Source organism: Fusarium proliferatum, assembly GCF_900067095.1.
Source record: "Fusarium proliferatum ET1 genome assembly, contig: FPRO_scaffold017, whole genome shotgun sequence".
NCBI classification, from domain to species: domain Eukaryota; kingdom Fungi; phylum Ascomycota; class Sordariomycetes; order Hypocreales; family Nectriaceae; genus Fusarium; species Fusarium proliferatum.
The window spans coordinates 471,547-493,134 of record NW_022194806.1 but is presented as its reverse complement, the minus strand read 5'-3'; the positions used below and the strand labels follow the sequence as shown (position 1 = coordinate 493,134).

At 44.8% G+C, this 21,588-nt stretch overlaps 7 protein-coding genes across 7 annotated transcripts; 2 read left to right on the top strand and 5 right to left on the bottom strand.

Moving 5' to 3' along the window:
- Window positions 1-655: 655 nt before the first annotated feature.
- On the top strand, window positions 656-2,221 carry FPRO_15938 (uncharacterized protein; the record flags this gene model as incomplete). The annotated part of the gene is made up of 2 exons (XM_031224862.1): window positions 656-1,349; window positions 1,407-2,221. The coding sequence occupies 2 exons, from the start codon at window positions 656-658 to the stop codon at window positions 2,219-2,221; spliced, it is 1,509 nt and encodes a 502-aa protein (XP_031090079.1).
- Window positions 2,222-6,128: 3,907 nt separating this feature from the next.
- Window positions 6,129-7,436, bottom strand: FPRO_15937 (uncharacterized protein; the record flags this gene model as incomplete). The annotated part of the gene is made up of 1 exon (XM_031224861.1): window positions 6,129-7,436. One exon carries the CDS (start codon window positions 7,434-7,436, stop codon window positions 6,129-6,131), a length of 1,308 nt encoding a protein of 435 aa, XP_031090078.1.
- Window positions 7,437-7,995: 559 nt separating this feature from the next.
- FPRO_15936 (uncharacterized protein) lies at window positions 7,996-8,584 on the bottom strand (the record flags this gene model as incomplete). The annotated part of the gene is made up of 2 exons (XM_031224860.1): window positions 7,996-8,184; window positions 8,243-8,584. The coding sequence occupies 2 exons, from the start codon at window positions 8,582-8,584 to the stop codon at window positions 7,996-7,998; spliced, it is 531 nt and encodes a 176-aa protein (XP_031090077.1).
- Window positions 8,585-9,666: 1,082 nt separating this feature from the next.
- FPRO_15935 (uncharacterized protein) lies at window positions 9,667-10,410 on the bottom strand (the record flags this gene model as incomplete). The annotated part of the gene is made up of 1 exon (XM_031224859.1): window positions 9,667-10,410. One exon carries the CDS (start codon window positions 10,408-10,410, stop codon window positions 9,667-9,669), a length of 744 nt encoding a protein of 247 aa, XP_031090076.1.
- An 843-nt stretch (window positions 10,411-11,253) lies between these two features.
- On the bottom strand, window positions 11,254-12,576 carry FPRO_15934 (uncharacterized protein; the record flags this gene model as incomplete). Its single annotated transcript, XM_031224857.1, has 1 exon — window positions 11,254-12,576. One exon carries the CDS (start codon window positions 12,574-12,576, stop codon window positions 11,254-11,256), a length of 1,323 nt encoding a protein of 440 aa, XP_031090075.1.
- A 3,394-nt stretch (window positions 12,577-15,970) lies between these two features.
- FPRO_15933 (uncharacterized protein) lies at window positions 15,971-16,962 on the bottom strand (the record flags this gene model as incomplete). The annotated part of the gene is made up of 2 exons (XM_031224856.1): window positions 15,971-16,880; window positions 16,940-16,962. The coding sequence occupies 2 exons, from the start codon at window positions 16,960-16,962 to the stop codon at window positions 15,971-15,973; spliced, it is 933 nt and encodes a 310-aa protein (XP_031090074.1).
- Window positions 16,963-19,438: 2,476 nt separating this feature from the next.
- FPRO_15932 (uncharacterized protein) lies at window positions 19,439-20,836 on the top strand (the record flags this gene model as incomplete). Its single annotated transcript, XM_031224855.1, has 2 exons — window positions 19,439-20,042; window positions 20,085-20,836. The coding sequence occupies 2 exons, from the start codon at window positions 19,439-19,441 to the stop codon at window positions 20,834-20,836; spliced, it is 1,356 nt and encodes a 451-aa protein (XP_031090073.1).
- Window positions 20,837-21,588: the final 752 nt, after the last annotated feature.

The window sequence follows — 21,588 nt, the reverse complement described above, 5'->3', positions numbered from 1 at the left end:
AGAGGTTGTAAGAGACCAGAGAGTGTCCGTAGCAATCGTAACGAAGCCTAGGCTTCGAAAGCTAACGACGATACGTAAATGAGGTCAGGACTGAGAAAGAACTTGAGGCGATTAAGGGACTGAGCATGTATTCGGGAAAGTTGGACAAAGGCTCGGTTCAATTTTTCCAGCTGCAGTAATGAACACTCTTTCTGGAGTCTAGAGTGGGGATGTTCGGATACATAGCTCTACTTCGTAAGCCGACATTTTCTGAGAATTAGGCTTTATGATATCTGCATAAACAATTTTTAGTTGAATGGCCGTGTACTCAAAAGTACCCCTGCTGCCTGAAGTCTTGAGTGGCAGCAGAGACAGATCAGCGATGCGAGCCTAAAGTACTTTGACTCTAAAATACATGATGATACTCCAGTATTTCACCTGTTAAGAGAGTACACAGTATCATAAAGTATACGCGCTCGTTGTATCGGGTCTGTCACCCTACGAACCTGGCCTGCATTCGTTTTTACACTTGTCCGCTTATCATTGGGTTTCAAGCATAGACAGCACATGCAGAGGTCTTTATTGGTATTGGCATGCAGTTGCCGGTCAACTTTGTTGGCTCACAGCCTGGTCTGCTGCAAGCTTACCCCACAACTCGTGTATATTCCAGGCAGAAATGCAAGCCACGAAACAGGCTCGGCGCTTAAATTACAATCACATCTATGGCATGGTCGAAGAAACAATGCACTTGATCTCGCCATTGTCGAAAGATTCCATCTCAATGACGACGAAACTCTCTTATATAGATCATGTTTGTCAACGAACACAAACAAACCCTTGCCTGAAACCTTTGGTTGACTACCTTGTCAAAGAGCCTCGCTTTAGGAGTAGGGTGCACATACTCGACATCCACAGCTCCCCGTCCTCGGTGTTTCAAGCAGTTGAAATCCCAGATGAAGAGATCTCTCGTATCTATCAACATAGTCCCCTCGTCTGCACTCGAATAGTCTTGGTCGAGAATATCAACTCTCGTCTCGTCAGTCAAATCGGAGAAGCACTTGATATCGACCCGTTATTTTTTGCTGGTCATATCATTACAGATTTTAAAGACATCGAGAACGCACCCCTGCCGCCATCTCTAGCAACTCTGCCATCAATCGCTGCCGAGAAAGGATATTTAAATATCCACTTTCAACAGGTGCTAGATCTGGGAAGCTCAGCTACCTTCAGAAACATGGCCTACTCTTTAAAAAGTGATTCTAATACTCCTCGAAACGTCAGGCGTCTACCTTCACTTTTTGGGAGACAGCTTGGTCTTGGTAGAGGCTGTTGCTCCATGCTCGTCAAGCGATTAAAGGAAACGTCGATCTGTAAGTCAATTCCGAGCTATTCTCTTTCATTGTTTTGGTTCTGACACTCTTTTGAAGGTCTGCTCTTAGTTGACCCTCCAATCACCCATGTCCAAGCTGAACTTCAGAGAACCTTTCCAGCAACGCGCCTTCATGGGGGAATCGAGGACTTCGAACAGTCGGCCTCTTCCAACGCTGTTTCCTATCAATCAGCTGACAAATATTGGAATAACCATTCAATGCTTAGTTGTTTACTCCATTACTTTGGAAGCAACCATTCAACCTTTCAAGATGTGCCTGTAACTATCTTGGGCCTAGCATACTACCCTGTGCGCATCATTCTTAATGAATGGAATGTGTATACCAGTCTAGTCAGCCGGTATTCTAAGTATTATGAATATTCTATAAGTGATATGACTTATCGACTTCATAATGATGATATTATCGACCTCCAGAGGTGGCGTCGACGAAGCCAGCAAAGTCAACACAAGTTAACAGCACTTGTAGACTTTATCAACTTCCAGCTTGACGAAGAACCCAAGCAGAAGCGTTGGACTCTGGTTCTCCAAGATATCCGCTATTTGCAGCGACAGATTGAGATCTACAGCATATCTCTAGAACAGATGCTTGCAGTAGCAACTTCAATGGTTCAAATTCTCGATTCAAGGAGATCGATTGTAGAGGCTCTTCACATTAAGCGTCTAACGTATGTCGCCTTGGTTTTTATACCGCTTTCATGGGTCGCAAGCCTCTTTAGTATGGGTGAAGGGTTCTTACCGGGGCAGGAATTCTTTTGGATATATTTTTGTATAAGCCTTCCGTTAGTTGTTTTTGTCTTGTTACTATCTGCCACTCCATATCATAAGCTCAGCAAATTATGTAAAAGGAAATAACAATCTATAGAAGTAATATTTTTATCTTAAATATATATTTAATATTAAAATTATTAGTTTATTATATTACTCTTACGTGTACCTAAAGCGAAGTGGCACTGAGGCGCCTGCATTATTAGGACGATGGTTTCGAGTCTATACAACCGCACCGTCTAGCCGTCGCTACAATCCTTTACTGCAAGAACATTGATAAATTCAACAAGAATTATTCCACTCCATGACGCAATGAACTCGAAGGTCTCACCCAGTGGCTCGCCATCCCGAGTGGGTTGGCATTGGCCCCGGATAGACTTATTCTGTATTCCGCTGCTTTGGAAACACCCAGGGGCTGTATTTCTGTGGTTGCTCCGTAGACCTGAGACTTCAAGAGTAAATGGCTTGTGACTTTGATGTGACCTTCTTGAGATGGTGCACAGGTCTTGCGTAGTCCCGTAAACCATTTCGTTGTAGTTATCAAGGATTCCACGAGCCACAGCACTAGATGGCCTGAGATACTAAGTAGGTTCTTGATGTTAGTAAATCTCCAAAAGACCTAGAACCTACAGATCTGTATCATAGACTTATGCCTTTCAGAAATTTATACAGCCTGTCCGGATCCCCGAGACTTGAAATCCACGTACCGATTCTCATGTATCTGAGTTCCATCTAGTCCCGAACCTTCGAGCAAGTTATCAGAGTGTCATGGTTTGAGTCACCAGGGGACTGAATTCAGACAAGCAGAGCCACATTTGCATAAAGGAATTTTGGACAGCAGCGACTCTAGATCTTCTCCCGCAGGGGTGTAAAGATATCCTTGAACACAATCTAGACACTCAAGCTCACCTTGCAGCCGCCGCACTATGTATAGTCAGTCTTGAAGCAGCGCGATACGAATGATTATGTCAATCTGTCCATCGTACCAGTGCTGAACCGCGGCGAAAGTGTTTAGTGTCCCTTGTAAAGTTCTTCTTGAGCAACGGCGAAATGTCGATGCTGACTCATTGAGGCGACGCAAAGAATTAGAGGAGATCCAGATCGTGAGCCAATTGTCATGAGATCAGAATCACGGAATTCAATGGCCAGGTTTTGAAGTGCAACATCACCGACTGAAATATCACCCCAGAAATAGTCTTGTTACTCGCCAGGGTCAACAGATTGTCACGACCGGACGCTTCCTTCGAGGGTAATCTTCAGTGGTTCTCCTGCAATTTCTATTGTCATATATCATAGAAAATCTAGCTCTTTATGCCTCCTCTTGTTCATCTGCTGCATTATCCGGAATACAAAGCTCGGAACTTCGAGCCTACGAGCTACGCTGAGCTACACCTATAGGTCACTTTTCTAACGGTAAAAAGGCCTGCTGCAGTCTAGATAACAGCTTGATCACACTGGGCACTAGTAACACGGTCACCGAATTTATATATCCTTTCAATGCTCACCTCCAGAGTGGCCATTCAGGACTTTTCTATTGTAATCTCTATTGATTCGATGTTGCCCCCGATGCAGCTTCTCTCTCTTCCGGATTCACAATACCGTTTTGCTGAGCTCAACTTGTAATTGCAACCACATATGAGATTTGGTAATACTACCACGATAATGGTCTATTCTTGCATGAATCTCTTCGTGAACCTCGGAAGCGCATTTCAAGATAGCACAGCGGACTGCACCAGACACTCGTAGCCTGCCAATTATGCGATGCAGGCCGTCCCATCCTCTCAAGCCAGAATAATGTATCTGATAACTGTAGCCTGGCCTTTGAAGTCCATGTCTGTGAAATTCGTCTCCCTAGCGTCCTTGCCACCAAAATCCGAGTTCCTCGAGTCCGTCTCTTGGAAGCCCGATCTCATAGTTTCGAGTTCATCTGAAGGAAACCGATTTGGTTCTAGTTAAGTCGTTGCAGTTATCTTTGGCATTACACGTGCTATGTTCCTACATTAAGCTGATGCGGGGCCGATGGGGGTCCCCATCCTAATCCATCTAGCATTTAGGCATCTCTCCAACAGGCATAATCGATACACGGAGCAGTGACTATTGCAAAAGTTGGGCCAGTAAATAAGTCGATGCTTGGCTATTGCACTGATTCATTGGCCTGAAAGCCCATTTAGAAGCCATATATACCTATGCACTGATCCCGGATCGAAGCAGGTATGTCGTAGTTGTTGAGGTCGATGTAAAGATAAGAATCGCCGGGCCGAGATGTAACTCGGGTGAGTGCTTTGTCTGAGGAATAAGGCCGTGCTGAACCTTACAGAGGATATCCAAAACTATCTCGGCAGGATCTTGTCAATGCGTCTTACATATCAATGTCATACTGCACACCAAGCATTTGGGGCAGGCGCATCGTGATATCCGCAACAACTTTCTTAGAAGATAAGTTGTAAATAAGACCTTTTGAATCAGGTTACCTGGTGCATCAGCAAAAGCAAACATGCAATTAAGTGCGTCTGAAAGCATGCTCTTTGCCAATCTTTCTTGGCTATGTACAAAGTCTCGGCATGGCTATCCTCTAAACGATGCTGCTGAGAAGATTTAGCTAACTCTGACTTGAGCATAGGCCACAAGCCCAGTTGACTCTCGTTGGGGCCCAGGCTCAGATATCACCCGATATCTTAAGATGTCTACATATCTTATCGCACGTGCATCAGCCAGATAAAGCTTATCTTAGCGCGACTTGGTTATCTCAACCCCACGCCTGTACCATCTTAAGATTTGCGATCCTCTCTGATTGGTGGGATTAAACCCCATGCGTAATTCGCTGGTCCATTCAACGACCAACTTCCCTCTGAGACACTTTCAATCAAAGGCTGACCAGGACTGGCTCTGTCTTTTATGACGGTAAGTTTATGAACATATATTGATCTACGCTGGTTACGTCTTGCTAAATATATTTTATGCGGGATGCACAGAAGTAAGGGAACGGAAGAGTTTAGTTATCAAAGAGCCAGGAGATAGTCACCTAGGGTAACCACTTGACGATAGGTAAGAAAAAGTGCCATGCGCTAAACACCAACCAAGTGCAAAGAGCCAAGCCATACTGCCGACTTCTTTGAATGTGTGTGATGGGAGTGAGTCCCTGGTTTTGTCTTTAGTGGTTTTGTAATACTTGCATGTGTTTGCTCTGAAGCGATTGAACCTTGGAATGTAAAGCAAAACCTTTATTGGTGCTCTGAGGATTTTATAACTAATTCAGACATGCCATATACAGCAATTCAAAATAAACCGCAAGCTTGAGCGATTCGATTGCAAAGCCCTCCTAAACCTTCCGACCTGGCCACATAATATTGCGATTTAGACCCTAATACCTTCATCTTAATGTTTATGGGAATGGTTAAGCGGTATTTGTTACTATACATCAATACTGAGGCGCAGAGCTCCCCTATTTCTCAAGAGCATGAGTGGCTTGAGTTATCTCTGAATACACAAACAAATGCTAAGGTGACGTTTTGGCTATACTAATATTTACTCAGATATTCTACTTTCCTGGCATGCACTTGAGCTCAAGCACGCGCTGACAGGAGCATCAGCTTGTATCGGATGGACTCGTCCAACCCGTTATCGCCAAATGCATAAAAAGATCAGATCCTTTAATGCATTCACGAATCAAAGTAAACAACATCAAAGGACCGGTCCATTCCGACTTTTCACAATGTCGCTGAGTCCCAGCTCCCAATAGTTTACCCTAACTTATGCAAACACAGGGGCCTTGCTTTTGTAGCTTAATGTCACAGCGTCGTCGTCCTCACTAGGTTGCTCACCTTTTATATTGATAAGAGCAGGATCTATGCCTGTTGTCGCGTTTACTGCACGGCCTTGAGAGGCATATCGAAACGTACTGAAATTCGTGAGGTCCAAGTTGTAAGTAGGTGATGTCGGCAGCAGGCACAATGATCTAACTCGGTGTTGTTTGGTGTAGTGGGGAGCGACCTTCTCATCCTGGAACAGAGAATACACCGCACATAATTACGTGCCGATTTTCTCCAGCCTCTATTATGTACAGGAACGGTCTGTCGAATACCAGGACCTCCTCGTTGATCACCGTAGAGCGCTTCCGGGCCACCATGACGACAGTCGCCGCTGCTGCTTCAGCCCCTTCCTCGTCAACCTTGATGGAGGCCTCATGGCTGATGGCCGTGACCTCCGTGGGTCCCGACCCCATTTCAGGATAGTTGCCTTTGATTGGGAACCCAAGACCTGCCAGCTCATCCATCAACGAGACATTGCTTCTGGTTTCGAACTTGGGAAACCCAAATTTAGTCAATTTCCTCCTCCGGAACGAAGGACCTTCTGACTGGGTCGTGGATAACTGCTCCAGGAGTGCCCTTATTGTAATTCCAGGATTGGGAAGCCATGCGACCAAGGCCGCCGGTGAAGAGTCTGATTCCGTGGCATACGGAACTCGGACAGCGGTATAATTGCTGCTGGACGCTGTTTCAACATACTCCTTATAAAGAAACATCATCTCTGCTGCTCGGATGCTCCCATTCTCTAGGTGGAAGGGATGCTCTAAAACTGTGTTCTCCCGCTTGAACTTGGTTTTCCATGTACCTCTAAAAGCTGTAGCGTTTGCAAGAACGACATGGCATTTGCGCAAGGCGCGCGAGCTAAGCAAATCTGTGATTCGGCCTAGCGTGTTTTGGGATATCCAGGAATTAATATCCTTTACCGAATCGGCAAGGGATAGAAATTGCCACGACTGAGCTTGGAATGCCTCTAGATACTTCTTGTATTTGGTCGCAATTTCGACCGATTGGTCGACAAAGACAGCGTTGGCCAGTGATATGATATCCTGTTTAGCTAGAGGTGCTAGGTCTGCGTATAGAGCTGAAAGATGGGCCTCCAAACCTCCAGCTACGCCGAGCTTCTGCTGTAATTGTGATCGGCGATGGTAGTCTGCTGCCCCAGCTAGCATAGCGACGGCTATGAGGACTGAAATTGGCGATAGAACCGTTGCCTCGACTTGATCAGCGTGCTGGAAGCCAGCGACGCGCTGCAATAAGCTCCACCCTATGTTTTGAGTGGTTTGGGTGATTGAGGGACAAGTGGCCAGTTCATCCTTTTCTTGATACCTCTGCTCCACTAACTGCTGCGTATGCTTGCCCGGTGCTGAGGATGGGCCGGATAGTTGGTGCGGTATTTGCTGGAGGCGCGGGGCTGGAACGGGTATGTCCCAAGACGATGCGGTCTCAATGACAGGATCTTTCCTAGCGAGGCGCTTTGAGCGACGAGGTAAATCCATAGCGAGGCTAAGATATTGGACAGTGTTAGCAGTAGATATGAAAGTTTAATTAATTGGAAGTTGAGACATAAAGGTTCTTGGGGTTCTTCCCTTCGCGCTACGAAAGCCCCCGCATTCAAGTCACGAGTCGGCGGCTCGGTCCGCTGCTAGAGTTTGAGGTTAACCTGTATTCGAATATGAATCCCCCAGAGAAGAGAATCATAATATAGCGATGATTGTTGTGACCACTGATAATGACCTATTGATCCACGAACTGTGAACTTTTGGACGCGCATCTTTTGAACCCAACGCCTTAGAGCGTTGTTACGGGCACAAATTGTAACATTACAAGCACTACTGACCATCAAGAGACGTGACAACCCAACCTGCTCAGTACAACCCCCTGCGTATCCTGTCAACAGAAACCTAATACGGACTAGCTCCCCTGTTTGGAATCCCAACTATCACAAACTTGGTGAAAATTCGTGCCTTACATAGCTAATTTATGTTTATTTATTGTCTGCGATACCTTAAAAGTAAAATAAGGAAAAACATTAATCTTGCATCAACATAGTTTCCCTTAGACATAAGCATCGATTGCATCAACGATGATCGCTGTCAGATTCGCCTGAAACCTCGCTACCCTACAGCAGTCATCAATGTCAACCTTACTCCTCATAATAGGCAGAAGTGTATCAACGTTATTCCTTGTGGCTATGAGGAAAGAAGCCACCCAGTCTTGCTTCCCAATTTTCCTAAACATGGTTTTCTGGAAGGAGGTGTCAGCTGGGACCCATAACAATCGTGACCATCAGGCGAGAACGTACCTTGGAAGCAAATGTGCCCAAGAATCTTTTATCAATATCGAAGTGTGAGATAAGCTCATCAGCGATAGCTTTGCTGTCAGAGCGGCAGAGCTGGCCGACGGTGCTACAGTCTGCAATCAGACGCTTCGCGGCCTGGGACTGTTCACCTGAAGCACCATAGACGACATCAAAAGTCTCTGGACTGCCATCAAAAGCATCCAGAGCTTTTCCTAAATCGGTTGCGCGCTCATCATAGCGAAGGAGGTCCTGTAGGATCTCAGGTCCAGTACTACCAGTCTTGAGCTCACAGGCTGTGACCAGGGTGCCTGATGCAAGAAGGAGTGCTGTCTTGAAAAACTTCATAATCGACGACAGACCTGGAAATTCTGCAAAGATATATGTAAATGCTCGCGAATGAAAAAGTAGAATACTTGTCATAATAATTGTTGGAACAATCATTGCCAGGTACTTATATGCTTCTCTTTTCAGGGCGACGACCGAATCGTGTTGACGCCATCATTCTTGATAACTCCCTGGAGTCACGCCAATACCACACCGATGCAAGTAAATACCTCTAGTATCGCAAGAAATGGTTCTGGTCAGTACCATACATGAACGGGTCATGCTGTCTCAGTTCCAAGCTTCTTCGATGAAAAAGGCGAGTCTAGATCATCATACATTATGCGGCTTAACTTCCCACCAATCTCTGTAGACATTAGACGAGCAATGAATCACTCAAGTTGTGCCTGTGAGACATAACGAGCTTCGTACTTCTTTGGGATTGGAGAAATAACTATTGGTGAGCGCCATGGCTTTTCTTCACAGGCTTAACCGTCCCGTCTTCAAATGATTTGCTTTGTCTCAGAATCAGTCGTGGAGAGCCGTGCCGTGTAGAGCCGTGCCGTGCTGTGCCGTGCCGTGCCGTGCCGTTCTTGGATCCATAGATCGCCATTACTGTAGTCCGAATTGTTCCAGATTTGACCTGTCACATGAACCTGAAGTGTTTCTCTTGTTCTACGTATCATATCGTTGATTTTCATTTGAGATCGGTGTTCGAGAGTGAAAACCCGACCTTTTAGCTCTCGGACTCATTCTCTGAAGGGAACTTGACTCTATATGCTCAAATAGCCTTTTTTTATGCTGGAATTAGGAGCATAAAATAGGCGCATCATCGTACATTGTTTCGGCTGAGCTGACCTGTCAAGGCTTGATGGAGACGCACCATATGTCTAGCCGATTTTGTTTTGGCATTCAGATTTACTACAGGAAGAATGTAGATGCAAGGCTATAAAGCAGGAAGAGATGGACTTCATGACCAATCGTCTTCCATACATGTGCATCTAAATGGAATAAACAAATTGACTGACCCCTGTGCCAAGCTCCTCAAGTTTCATCCTTGGCCCAAATTAGGCCTCGCTCCCGCTGAAATCTCCCTTGAAACAACATCACAACGCTCGTTCAAAGAAAACCCGAGTCACAGTGCCGTAGTTCATGTGCGGAACGGCACAACAGATGTCCCCTACAACATCGGAGTTGTTGCGATAGGCCTGCACCACATTCTCGATCGGTGAGACATACTCCGAGTTGATAACAGTGCCCGTTGACCCATCAGCATTTTTCCGAGGGTATACAGGATGAAGGATAGTGGTGTACTGGCAGTTGTTGTAATTTAGCCCCATAATTTGTATAGGGAGCTCGGCCAGCGTATATCGCATAAAGCTCTCAATTCTTTTCTCAGTTAGAGTGGCAACAGCTAACCGGCGCTTGATATAGAACTCAGAGCTTGATCGTAGATCTTTCTCAAATGACCCTCGGTACTTATACATAATATCCAGCAGCTTATGGTAGTCTTCATCTTCGATATCTGACCAGCGTAAAATGGCTATAGTGGCCGAGAGCTGCTTGTCGTCACTAAGCTGATTAATCGTATCGTGGAGAATTGCTTCTAATTCATCGCCTTTTATGGTTGCTGCGCGCTGGGCTTTGCCAATAGTCATTTTCTTTGGAATCATCATTTCGTATTTATGAATGTCATCACAAATAAGAAAGACGATATCGTTGAACCTTTCCTGAAGAGAATTGACGAGATCACGGATGTTATCGGAGACCCGCAAGGGAGTCTCTCCAAGACTGATGGCCACAGCGCAGCGGCTATTAGCAGCAGACGTTTCGATTTCGAGAGGATACATGATTTTTCGCGTTGCGTTTTGAGAAAGACGGTAGAATATAGCTTGGTGATTGTTGTTGATGGCTCTCAAATTGTCTTTCTTCCTGGCTGGAGAGAGGGTTTATATAAGTAGCCCATAGCAGCATTTTCGAACGCGCTTTCCTGACGAGTTGAAGAATGATGTAAATAGACGTCATGGCCAAACATTAGACGTCATCATACCGATTCAGCATGTATTTATTCTCGCCTCTGACGATTCAACAACATAGTATGATCAGATCCGTTGCGACGACAGCCGATACGATTGTAAAGTGATGACAACATCCCACATCAATACTGTCACGCATCGAAATCGGCTTTCGGCGCACGGATCTAGGGCAGTCATTCACAAGGCCTCGGACTATTTTTCGATTTGATCTTATGCACGAGGTGATCGCAACAAATAGCCAGGTTGTGTATAGTTCCGTATCTGAGCTAAGAGCACGTCATTGATAAAGCAGCCGGTATTGTTTCATCGTTATTTAGTGACGATTAGATCTTGAAGAACCATATGCGTCGACTGACAGCTACGTCTGAGGCCATCGTCATCGGATAGACTGCTATAATCGGCGTTGATCCACATACGAATTGAAGGGTTGGCAGGAGGTCCGAGTAACCTGTTACGTTGTTCCAGTGAAACAGAGACAATTTTAAATTTATGTAGCGATCCTCTCAATCTATTTAGTTCACTACCAAATGACATTATCTCGTACAAAACTTTACTATTTGGTGTTTACGCGATCACGAACTATCATGCTCTATTTCTATACACCTTAGCGCTGTCTTCCTTTGTCATAGCTAATCAGACACTCGTTGAGCTGTGTCCTTAGACCTTAATCCTAATATTAGTGCCCACTCTGGCCACTCTTAGAGCTGTAAAGAATAATGCGCTGAGTAACATTGAGATACCGGTGAAGACCTGTGCGGGGAAATAACTCCCATTTGTGTGCTGAATAAGGGTGCCACTAATCGAAGGGCCGGTCAGGAGGGCCACGCTGGTGAGACTTGTCACCATGCCTGCGCGTGTCGCCAATTTCTGAGGGTCAGTCGTCAGGGAGCCGAGGAATGCGAATGAGAGAGCTTGCACGGAATGTGCAACAAATCCATAAAACACGGCGAAGATGTAGAGGCCGATCTGGCTCTGGACTTGGCTCCAAAGAAATGCGAGCAAGCTAGCCAGTGCTGTTAAGGGTATGAGCAGGTTCAGGACGCCGGTACATTTTGCGGCGACTATGCCAGGCGCCAGACGACCGATAAGACCCGCACCATTTAGTACGAGAATCAAATTGACTGTGCCTGTCATACCGATGGAATCCCTGGCAAAAGTGCCGATATAGAAGAAAACAGTGTAAAGACCCCAAAACGTAAAGTACATAGCGACCGTAAAGAACCAGAACTGAATTTCTCTCAGTGCTGAAGGGTCGATCAAAGGTCCAGACTTGCGGGGAGCTAGTCGCGGCGAATACCAGATCAGACACGGAATGTAGGTCAGAAGCATTACGAAACCAATGCATCGCATTGCCCAACCGTATCCAGCACCTTGAGCAGCAATAAGACGTTCTGTCAGAACTGGAAACACTAGACCGCCGGTTGCTGCACCAGAAGACCCAATACTGATAGCTATAGCACGCTTTGTGCTGAAGTAAGTCGACGTGACAGCCATAGAAGGGACTAGCACGAGACCATTGCCGATACCAACACAGATACCCTGCGAGAGAAATATCTGGTAGTATGAGGAACCCAGAGATGCCATGAGAATTCCAAGAAGCTGAAAAAAGACGCCTATGATGAAGGTGATTCTGAAATAGCCCATGTCAGTGGCCCGACCGGAAAACGTGCCAATAACAAAGAGGCAGAAGACTTGGACGCTTCCAATCCAAGAAATTGTTGACTGTGACTGGCTTGAGAGAAGTTCAGCTGCATAGTATTGCTGGAATACTCCAAAGCTATTATTTACACCCCAGGTATTGAAGCAAACGATGTGCAAGAATACTGTGTGCATCCAAGCTTTTGATCCGCCGTCGGGTGGTGGAGATATCGCAGTGGAACCAGCGGCATGACCCTCGGCTTGTTTCTCGTGTAGCGGTACCCGTGGCGGTATGTGGTCATCAGTAATAGATGATTGTGAGTGGCTGTGATGAAAGATCATTGTGATATATTGCTTGGTCAAACAACCCAAGTTTGATGTTGTATATGCTCGGAAGACCTAGACGGTTGTAATGCAGCTCGTCCACTGCCCGAATCAAGCCAGCTTTGAAGTTAACATATACGCCGATACTCAGGCATACTGATACAATACCTGCTTCAAGTGTAAGCATCATCGAGAAAATAGTTCAGCGACCTTTTCCTGTTATCCAGTCTTCGATATTCTGTCAAACGTCACTGATAAGAAAGTGGATGAATACAAAGGTGCTATACGTGTAGAAAAGAGACTTGGGTCTCACATAAGTGTAGCAGGGCGTCCATGAGGCGTAAATGTATAAAATATCTTTCATCACACCATCTCCGACAGGGTTGTCTCATTCATCTTGAATTGTTATAACTAATCACACAATAGCTTCTGACATCTTTCCCCTTTGCGAAGATAACAGGCAAATCTCCTGTGAACTCCGGCGAACAATGCCTCTTTGTGGGCTGTCATCATCGAGTAGAAGATATAGCGATACGTGTCGACTCTAAACTCTTCCATATACTGCAGGTGTCTCAAATGTGCCGTGTTTCGGATGAGCCGTCTCTTATTTGGGCCATATACTGTCATAGAATATTTTTGTTATTTTCAGTTATCCCACGCCCAGGATAATCGTGCGATTCGTAACTCAGGTTTTAAATGCAAACAATTGTTAGTGATGCATCCTTCTGTGGGTCGAAAGTGATGGCGAATCAGGACCCTAGAGCCGACGAACTACGTGTCACATTTGTCTTGTTTTGAGGCCCCCTATGACATCCCATTTGCGGCAGAATCGCATTCCACAACCGGATTGGATAGATTCCGCAACGCGGCTTCATCCTGGTGTAATCCTTATCAGTCTATATATTCGGGCTTAGAAAGATAGGAAAGCAATCTGCTAGAACCCGATGGTCGTGTATCCAAGAAAGAATCCTGTTAACTATATCTAATAATTCGTAAGCATAGTCCTTTAAAATAATTCTTAAAATGGAATAATGCATGAAACACTGGTAGATAAGTCCTGTATGTACTGGCGTATAAGCAGATGACCTGTAGAAGCTAAATTTTTACTGGTTGGGTCCTTGGCACCAGGTCATTTCGCTGCATGCATTACACAATGTGTTCCAGCTGCACAGACGGCTCGGAGCTGCACGGACGGCACAGAGAGCGCCACCATGCGTTACTACATTTCTACCAAATGCAGCGTTATCAGTGGTCCTTTGGCGGGAGCCTCCATTGCACATGTTAAGCTCGCAAAAGTTTGTTTTAATTAGGAAGAATAACGTTTACTCCGCTAGCTTGCGATGGAATGCTAAACAGGACTGCTAGACATAAGCACATATAGGCACTCCAGCATGACCCAATGGAAAATCACTTGTGGTAAACCCTGCAGTCAATCTGGGCTTTGTTTTCAAGAAATAGATCAATCTACGGCGGAGCGGGCTGCTGGATTTAGAAGCCAACAATCTGGCAACTTATGTTATAGACATCTTGGCCTATCTTGGCACCCTTTTCCACTGATCAGCGAGATCCACTCGCATAAAATGTTGAATCTCATACATTGTCTCGCTATGATGCTTATATCGCTCATTACGCCATTTTACCAATGGCGAGATGGTCGGAGGCCTCAATATCACACTCACCGATATACGGAAACGTATACCTGCCGGCCTTTAATGAGTAGTTTGCGCCCAATCTATAGCAGAATCACTAATCAGGGTCTAGAGCAAGATTCAAGTTCAAGGTTTGGGTATGTTTTCATAATAGACTTTCTGCATATTAACCTTAAGGTATAATAAAAGTATTAAGTCTAGTTAATTATACGCTATTGCCATTAATAAATCCTCCTTTCTGTAATTGCAGAAATTGCTTAAAATAAGTATTAATACTAAAATCTAGAAAAGCTTTATAATAAGTATTTAGCCTATTATCTCCTTGCTTAAATAAATCATACAAGGCTTCTAGGAAGTAATAATAACTATTATTATAACTATAGCAGATTACTGACTATTAGTCATAGCAGAAGTGCCTGAATCCGATAGAAAGTCTATAATAACCAGTATAGCAGGAAAAGTAAAGATGTTATACTGAACCGACTTTAGCATACGCTTACAAATATCTTTCGATATAATGTGCGTATGGCGCTGAGCGCCTGCAGTAAAGATTGGTAACGAAGTTATGAGACATTTTAAAGAGGATAATGCAGTAATTTAAGTTAAAGTATTTGTGGGTCCTTAAAAGGTATTATTAAGGTTACTTTAAAGAAATTGATATTAAAATCAGAGGGATAGCCATTCAGAGCCATTTTGTATCCTTTATAGTTTCTCATGATTCACCCATTCTTAAGCAGGAGATTTCCGTCAATTTACGGTAGCTTGAAAAGCGAGACTAAAATTGTGTGTGGAGTGAAGTCAATGGAGAGTGGTACATACGTAATGGTCGTATGATGCCATACTACATCTCCGATGCATCTTTCGGTGGTTGAAACTTGGAATTTGAGACAAAAAGTGATCCCGCTTCCATGGAAAGCGTCACCATAATGTAATGACGTTTATAAAATTGCCCAGGATCGAAGTCCCTGAGGCTCCGGATGATCACCATCGCAGCAGTAGACACATGCCTTCCGGTGTTGACATTTGGAAAGACCTATGGCCTCATTCGCATGAGTCATAGAAGAAACCATGCGATTCCGCCTATAGCCACATGAATCAGCCGTGGTGTAAACCAACATAGAGCTTCCTGTACGATAACGGATCGGGCAGTACTCCGTATGATCAAAGATAGACATGGTATAGCAGTTCTGGCTGCATTGAGAAGAGATAAGGCTCGGTATAAAGTATAAGACGTCATATGTAGTGAGCTGAAGCTTATCAGGGCACGGGCAAGTGTCATGGCGCTCACCGAATTTGGGGACGTTGGGCGCAGGCATGTTTCACCCATTTACGATCGCTGGTTTCAAGGTCGCCCTACTTCCCGCCATCCATGATACAGTGTGGAATATTCATATGTCACTTTTACTTCACATACTGTCACCGTGGCCTTTCATACTACCGGCTATGTCGCTCCATCTGTAGAGAAATCAGCATCTCATCCTCCCCGTTTCAGGCATCACGCAAACCACTAGTACTATAAGTGTCACCATGGTTCGGTTTATAATTGGAAACTATCCTTGAAAAGACGGTTCGATACATATTAAGTTTACTAATGGACAATAAAGCATTTATGTTATCGACATGCTGGATGCCCGTTCTGCCGAATCAGGCCAAGTGATGTGAGGAGATGTTATGGCCCCGTGCCTCAGCCAATACTCGGATCAAGTTGACCGGGACTTTTTTTTTCCATGTTGAACTAAGTGGTCTATCTCTTTCTCTGAGCTTTAATGATCGTAAAGCCGTGAAGGAGGCTCTGCAAGTCTGTACAGTAACCTCCCTATAAGCGCTTTCGACAAGATGCCATGTTTTTCCAGAAGCTGATCGAATTCCTCATACCCCCAAAGTTTCTCAACCACACAAGCACTAAATTCCACAACCATATCCCTCAACTGGTCCGGCACTAGGTCTTCGAAAGTATATCGCACTAGATCTACCATATTTCTATAGTCCACACCCTCCGTGCACAAATCTGTTAACTCATCATAAAGTTTTCTCTGAGATACTTCTGAAAGTCTTTCAATTCCATAGCGGTCGGCCAGCGTAAAGACTTTAGCATGGTGTACCAAGGTGTTTGCCTGGTCTTTGAGTGAAATATTGGCATCGATAGTCTGAGGTTGGATTTCCCAAGAATGGAGAAATTTACACCATATTAACGACTTTCCAACACTTGTCTTCTTCTCCTGCCGTATTGCTGATATAGGACTCAAAGCTCTAGGCACCCAGGATATATAAGGCCAGGATATTTCAGTATACTCTGACCCTGAACCGAACTCTACTTCTGGATCTTGTGGTTCTTGCTCTTCTGATTCCGGTTCTTCTGGATCTGTTACTGCTTCTGCTTCAGCAGGTTTATCTGAAGTATCTGATTTATGGTCTTCCATGCCGGAAGTCCTTTGAGCGGGTGGAAGTGGTTCTGGAGTGTCGTAGTCTCCTGTATAGACAAACTGCCAGAAACTGTTGAAGACTATCTCGTCTACATCGTCCCATTTGACACAACGTTCTTGCGATTCTTGGAATTTGCCATTCACCATGGCAGCGAGAGCTGGTGACTGATGTGCGACAAGAGCTGAATGAATAGTGTATTCTGTTTGGAGAGGGCCGACCAGAAATCTGAACGGTTTTGACGTCGCGACCCTATTGATGCTGATCAGCATCAAGGTGGTTATTGTGCTATTTGTAGGCAGGATACTTACGCCTTCTTTGCTATGCGCTCCATTCTTGGAATGACAGTTATACCATGGATCTATAGCCAAAGAAATTGCGCAATTTACAGACTGATTGTATTGTCTTCGAGGAAAATTGGGAAACTTCTCAGTTCGGAGTCATTCACTCAGTGCAAGTTCCCCTCAGTTATGCTCAAACACTTGTCAGCTGTTCATTGGTCCACCCACACTGTGTATCTAAGTAGTCATCATCCTGCATGCAGCGGTGATAAGAAGACCTTCAGATGTTGTATCTTGATCACAACTGAGCCCTGAGAATCACCATGTCTCTAGTATCTCCTTTACATAAGTGGGAGAATCAAAATTTGAGAAACAGACCCAGATTGGGGTAGACTTGAATTCTACAAAGGTTGACTTCGATTTCGGACTAGTATTTGGTTACGCAGGAAAACACCCGGCAGCAGTGCATCAAACTCTAACGTTCCGATTCTGGCCTGTCAGTTTCTATCGCAAGCAATGTGACGGCCAGCCCGATGTCACTATGGGGAGTCGGAAATCGAGACAATCGGGGCAAGCTCCGAACAAATATCAACCGACACATTTACCGCTACTAGCTTGTGACTGGGCAGAACAAGATGAGATTCTTTTAACCAAGGGGCAGGGAATGATCCGACTCAAACGAGAAGAAGATGCTCATACATTAAAAGCTTGATGCTGAGGTGGATGTAGCCGCCATGCCTCTCTGCTGTTGGTTGTTTCTATTGCTGTCTAGTGTGAATGATGGTTTCGATGTAGTTCGATCAACCCATCATCCAGAAGACCGCCAGTGTAGACTCAATATGTGATAATGATACAGCTTGACTCTGGTATTATAAGAGCTTGTAGAAATCACAAGTCCCCGGAGGATCGACTGATACAAGGTGATTGGCCTTGCATGACGTTTCTGTAACGGAGAAATGTTGAAGCAAGATGCTGAACCCATTAGGGCCTTGAAATCCGCCATCGGACTTCATCAAGCCGAGGCCGTTCTATAACCAATCCGGCCCCATCTCCTTCGAGAAGCCTTTATATGAGATCCTAATAGGTACCGGCGAGTATACCTGGTGGTCTGTGAGATCGAAGCGCGATCGCGGCTTTATCGCCATAAAGATGAAGGCTGTGATTTCTGTGCTGAGTAGCTGATTGGGTTGAGGCGAGGATAAGAGGGGATTTTATAATATGTTAACAATAGAATGGTTGAGCGTGAGTATCTTAAGATGCTGAAATCGCGCCAAGATAAGCTTAGTCAGAGTGATCTGAGGTGCAAATCTTTTGACCTTTCTCCTTTTGGCCCATGACCTTGGGCGGCCGCGAGCACCTTGGCTTCCAGATTCCACCTGGGCAACCGCAGGACTGGCCCTTCGTCTAGTCTACGGAGAAAACCGTTATTAGTATGCTATCTTCATTATATTTCGCATTTCTATCCCTGATAAGCCCGTGAGCGCGCAAGTAATCGTCAGTAACGCCATGTCACCAGCTGCAATCAGTCCTCACTGCCTCGGTATTGGACGGGTAGAGTTAAAATCTCTGAAGCATATCACAGTTGGTTTATGTCAAATATGGACAGAACAGACTTCTGGTTCATTTACTGCATCAAGAGCGGTCTCCAGATCATCTGTTATTCGATCGCTGAGTCGTCTCCTAGGTCGTACCGTCGAAGCCGTAATTGCTCTTCGTGGCGCCACGGCAATTTCCATTGGAGAGCACACAACATCCTCTAACCCTTCAAAGGACAAAATCTGGGTGCTTGTGTTACAGCGGACTTCAGCTGAGGAGAGCCACTTAAATGTAAATGCCGTGGTAGGCTGCAGATAAGAAGCTTGGCGAATAGAAATGCGCCGATAAACTGAATTCTGATGTCAACTTCTCTGCTCTAAGAACATTTTATCTGGACTGCTTTTACAGAGTGAGATGTATGGCACTATTGCTAACTGTGATAGGCATTTTAAATCAAATGGGATTACGAAGGTATAGGGTTGGGTTTAGAAAGACACAAAAGTCATTAGTGGGGAACTGTTACTGGCATATTCAGCTGCAACCAATAGTCTAGAGTTATTTAGCGCCCAAGTCAGAGGCTGACTCGTATGTGGCCGTGCATTAATGAGGTGAATTATGAGATTTAAACTACAGATATACCTTTACTTTTATAAATTTGTTTGCCTAAACATTTAATCACCTCTCTCCACCATCTGTTATCTGCCAGTCTTCTTGAACATTCTTATGTACCATTTAGTTAGTGCATTCCCGCTAAAAGCGGTAGTCATCTCTGTAGCCGCTGTGTTAAATGTGATTTGAGGTTTCTGTTGGCTCAAGACGCGCCATCACCGTCTCAAGGCACGTCATAATTGGCGGATAAATATAGACTCTGATATATGACAGGTCAGCTACACTTAAAGGGGTAGGACTTTTTCCCAGGACGAAGCTCAACTTTCTTCTTTGCTTCCTGCCATTACTACCATTTTCACACACCACTACTTCAACCTAGCAAACATGTCAAATACTCGCGTTGCAATCGACCCCAATGGTGACACTCTAGTCATCCTTGTAACCAAGCAGGACCCTTCTCCCTCCAAAGAACCTACCAAACCTGCTGGCACCATTGAATCACCAACATTCATTGAGCAACATTTTCTCTGCTCTCAGAAGCACCTGACACTTGCATCGCGTCGTGCTTCTAAGTTGTTCTCGAGCGCCTTCAAAGAAGCTTCAAAACAAGATGATGGTCTTTATCATTGGAACTTTGGAGATGTTTTCAATGTGCAAGCCTTTGAGGTGGTCTTGAAAATCATACACGGTAAAACCCGCGGAGTTCCCCAGACTCCTGAATTAGATCTTCTATCAAACATCGCTTCTATTGTTGATGATCTGGAGTGCTATGATGCACTATCGTTCTGCACTGAGAGATGGCTTGAGTCATACATTGGGTTCTTTTTTAAACAACCGGAAAAAATGGATAAGTCACTGGCACAACTTATTCTCGTTTCTTTTGTGTTTGAGTATAAATATCTGTTTCGAGATTGCATACGAAAAGCTACTCGGTATACCTGCGAGGGTATGCCTACATTTGATCTGCCAATCCGCGCAGATATTCCAAGTATGTCGCCTTGTGCGTGATAGCTTATGCTTACAAAGATAGGGCGCATTGAAAAAAGTCGGACAGAGGTCCTACAGTACCTAGTTGATGGATTATATAAGGTTCACGATGACCTTCTTCAGCGGAAGCTGGGATGTAGTGGAGGTTGTAGAGCTTTGCTCCTAGGATCTTTGCTTCAGGTCATGACAGCAGCCGGCCTGTACCCACGACCCGAATCTCCGTTTTACTCGCTTAGAATCGACTCGATTATCAATTTTCTGCGCGATATGCAGCCATCGATTTATTACAGTTCGGTAACAGGGGGCCTCGCAGGAAAACATTCTGGTTCATGGCTACTAGCCGAGCATCCAGCATCTCCAACTGCTTCCCAGTCGAATACTGCTACTACTCAATCAACTCCAGGCCTTTTCGGGCCTGGTTCCTCAGGTTCCTCTACCTCCACTGGGGCTCAATATACCTCCGATCCACGTCCAGCTCATGGTGGAGTCTTTGGTGCTCCTAGAGTTGAACGCCGGGGGGTCCCCACTTCAAATAACCCCCGAACAAGCGCTGGACTTTTTGGTGCAAGCACAGCACCTCAGCCTACATTTACCCCCATAGCTGCTTCTGGAGGACTTTTTGGAGCAAGGCCCGTGCCTCAAGCAAGCGATCAGTTTAGTCCAGATCCTGCTAAGAACGAGGAGGCGCCAAAGAAGCTTGTTCAACACAGCTGTTCTCTGAACAGTTTCATCGATCCTCTGTTGCTTGTAGCAGAGAGTAAGATCGAAGGGTTAAAATTGGATGACCTTCCTTAATCATGGTTAATAGACAGCTGAATGTTGTCTTGCAAGAACTACTTATCGTGAGAAGAAGTTGAACATGCAAGTTTGTTAATTCTTTATGATAAGATTGTAGGGAGAAAAGGGCCCTGTAACTTGATATAACTGTATTGATAGTATAAGGGTTGAAATTGCTGCTTTTATAAGAATTGTAGAAAGATCTGCTTAAGACAATATCTAACTTCTGAACCTCGGGGGCAGTACATTCGTAATTCATCATAGCATTCTGGCTTAGTTCACTGATACGTCTTACTTTCTATCCTTCCAGCAGACTATTATCCTCCTTAAGAGCGAACTCCTAACGAAGAGCGATGTATATCCATACTCATGCGTAAAGACCTTCTATATACTGCTTTTCCAAGCCTGAGCTGCGGACGTGTTGGCATAGACGAATACAATATTGAGATCTTTATGTTCACGGAAGAAAGTTGGAGTCAAGGCCGCTAAGGTTATAGGGGTTAAATTCAGGCTGACTTTCAGAGGATTTAGAAATGGTTTCGAGATTTCAAAAGTATAAACAGTTGGCCAGCCCTGTGTAGGTATTTGCGTCTATTGCCTGATCGGGTGACTGCATGTCCAAATTTGAGATTGCCCTTGGAATTATAAAAACGCGGCAATGCAGAACAACGAGGTGCAGAAGCGGACGATAATGCTTAAGAGATTATAATTTATGTATATATTAACTGAATCCCTTTACACTTATTTGGCATTCTCATCCGGAGTATAGT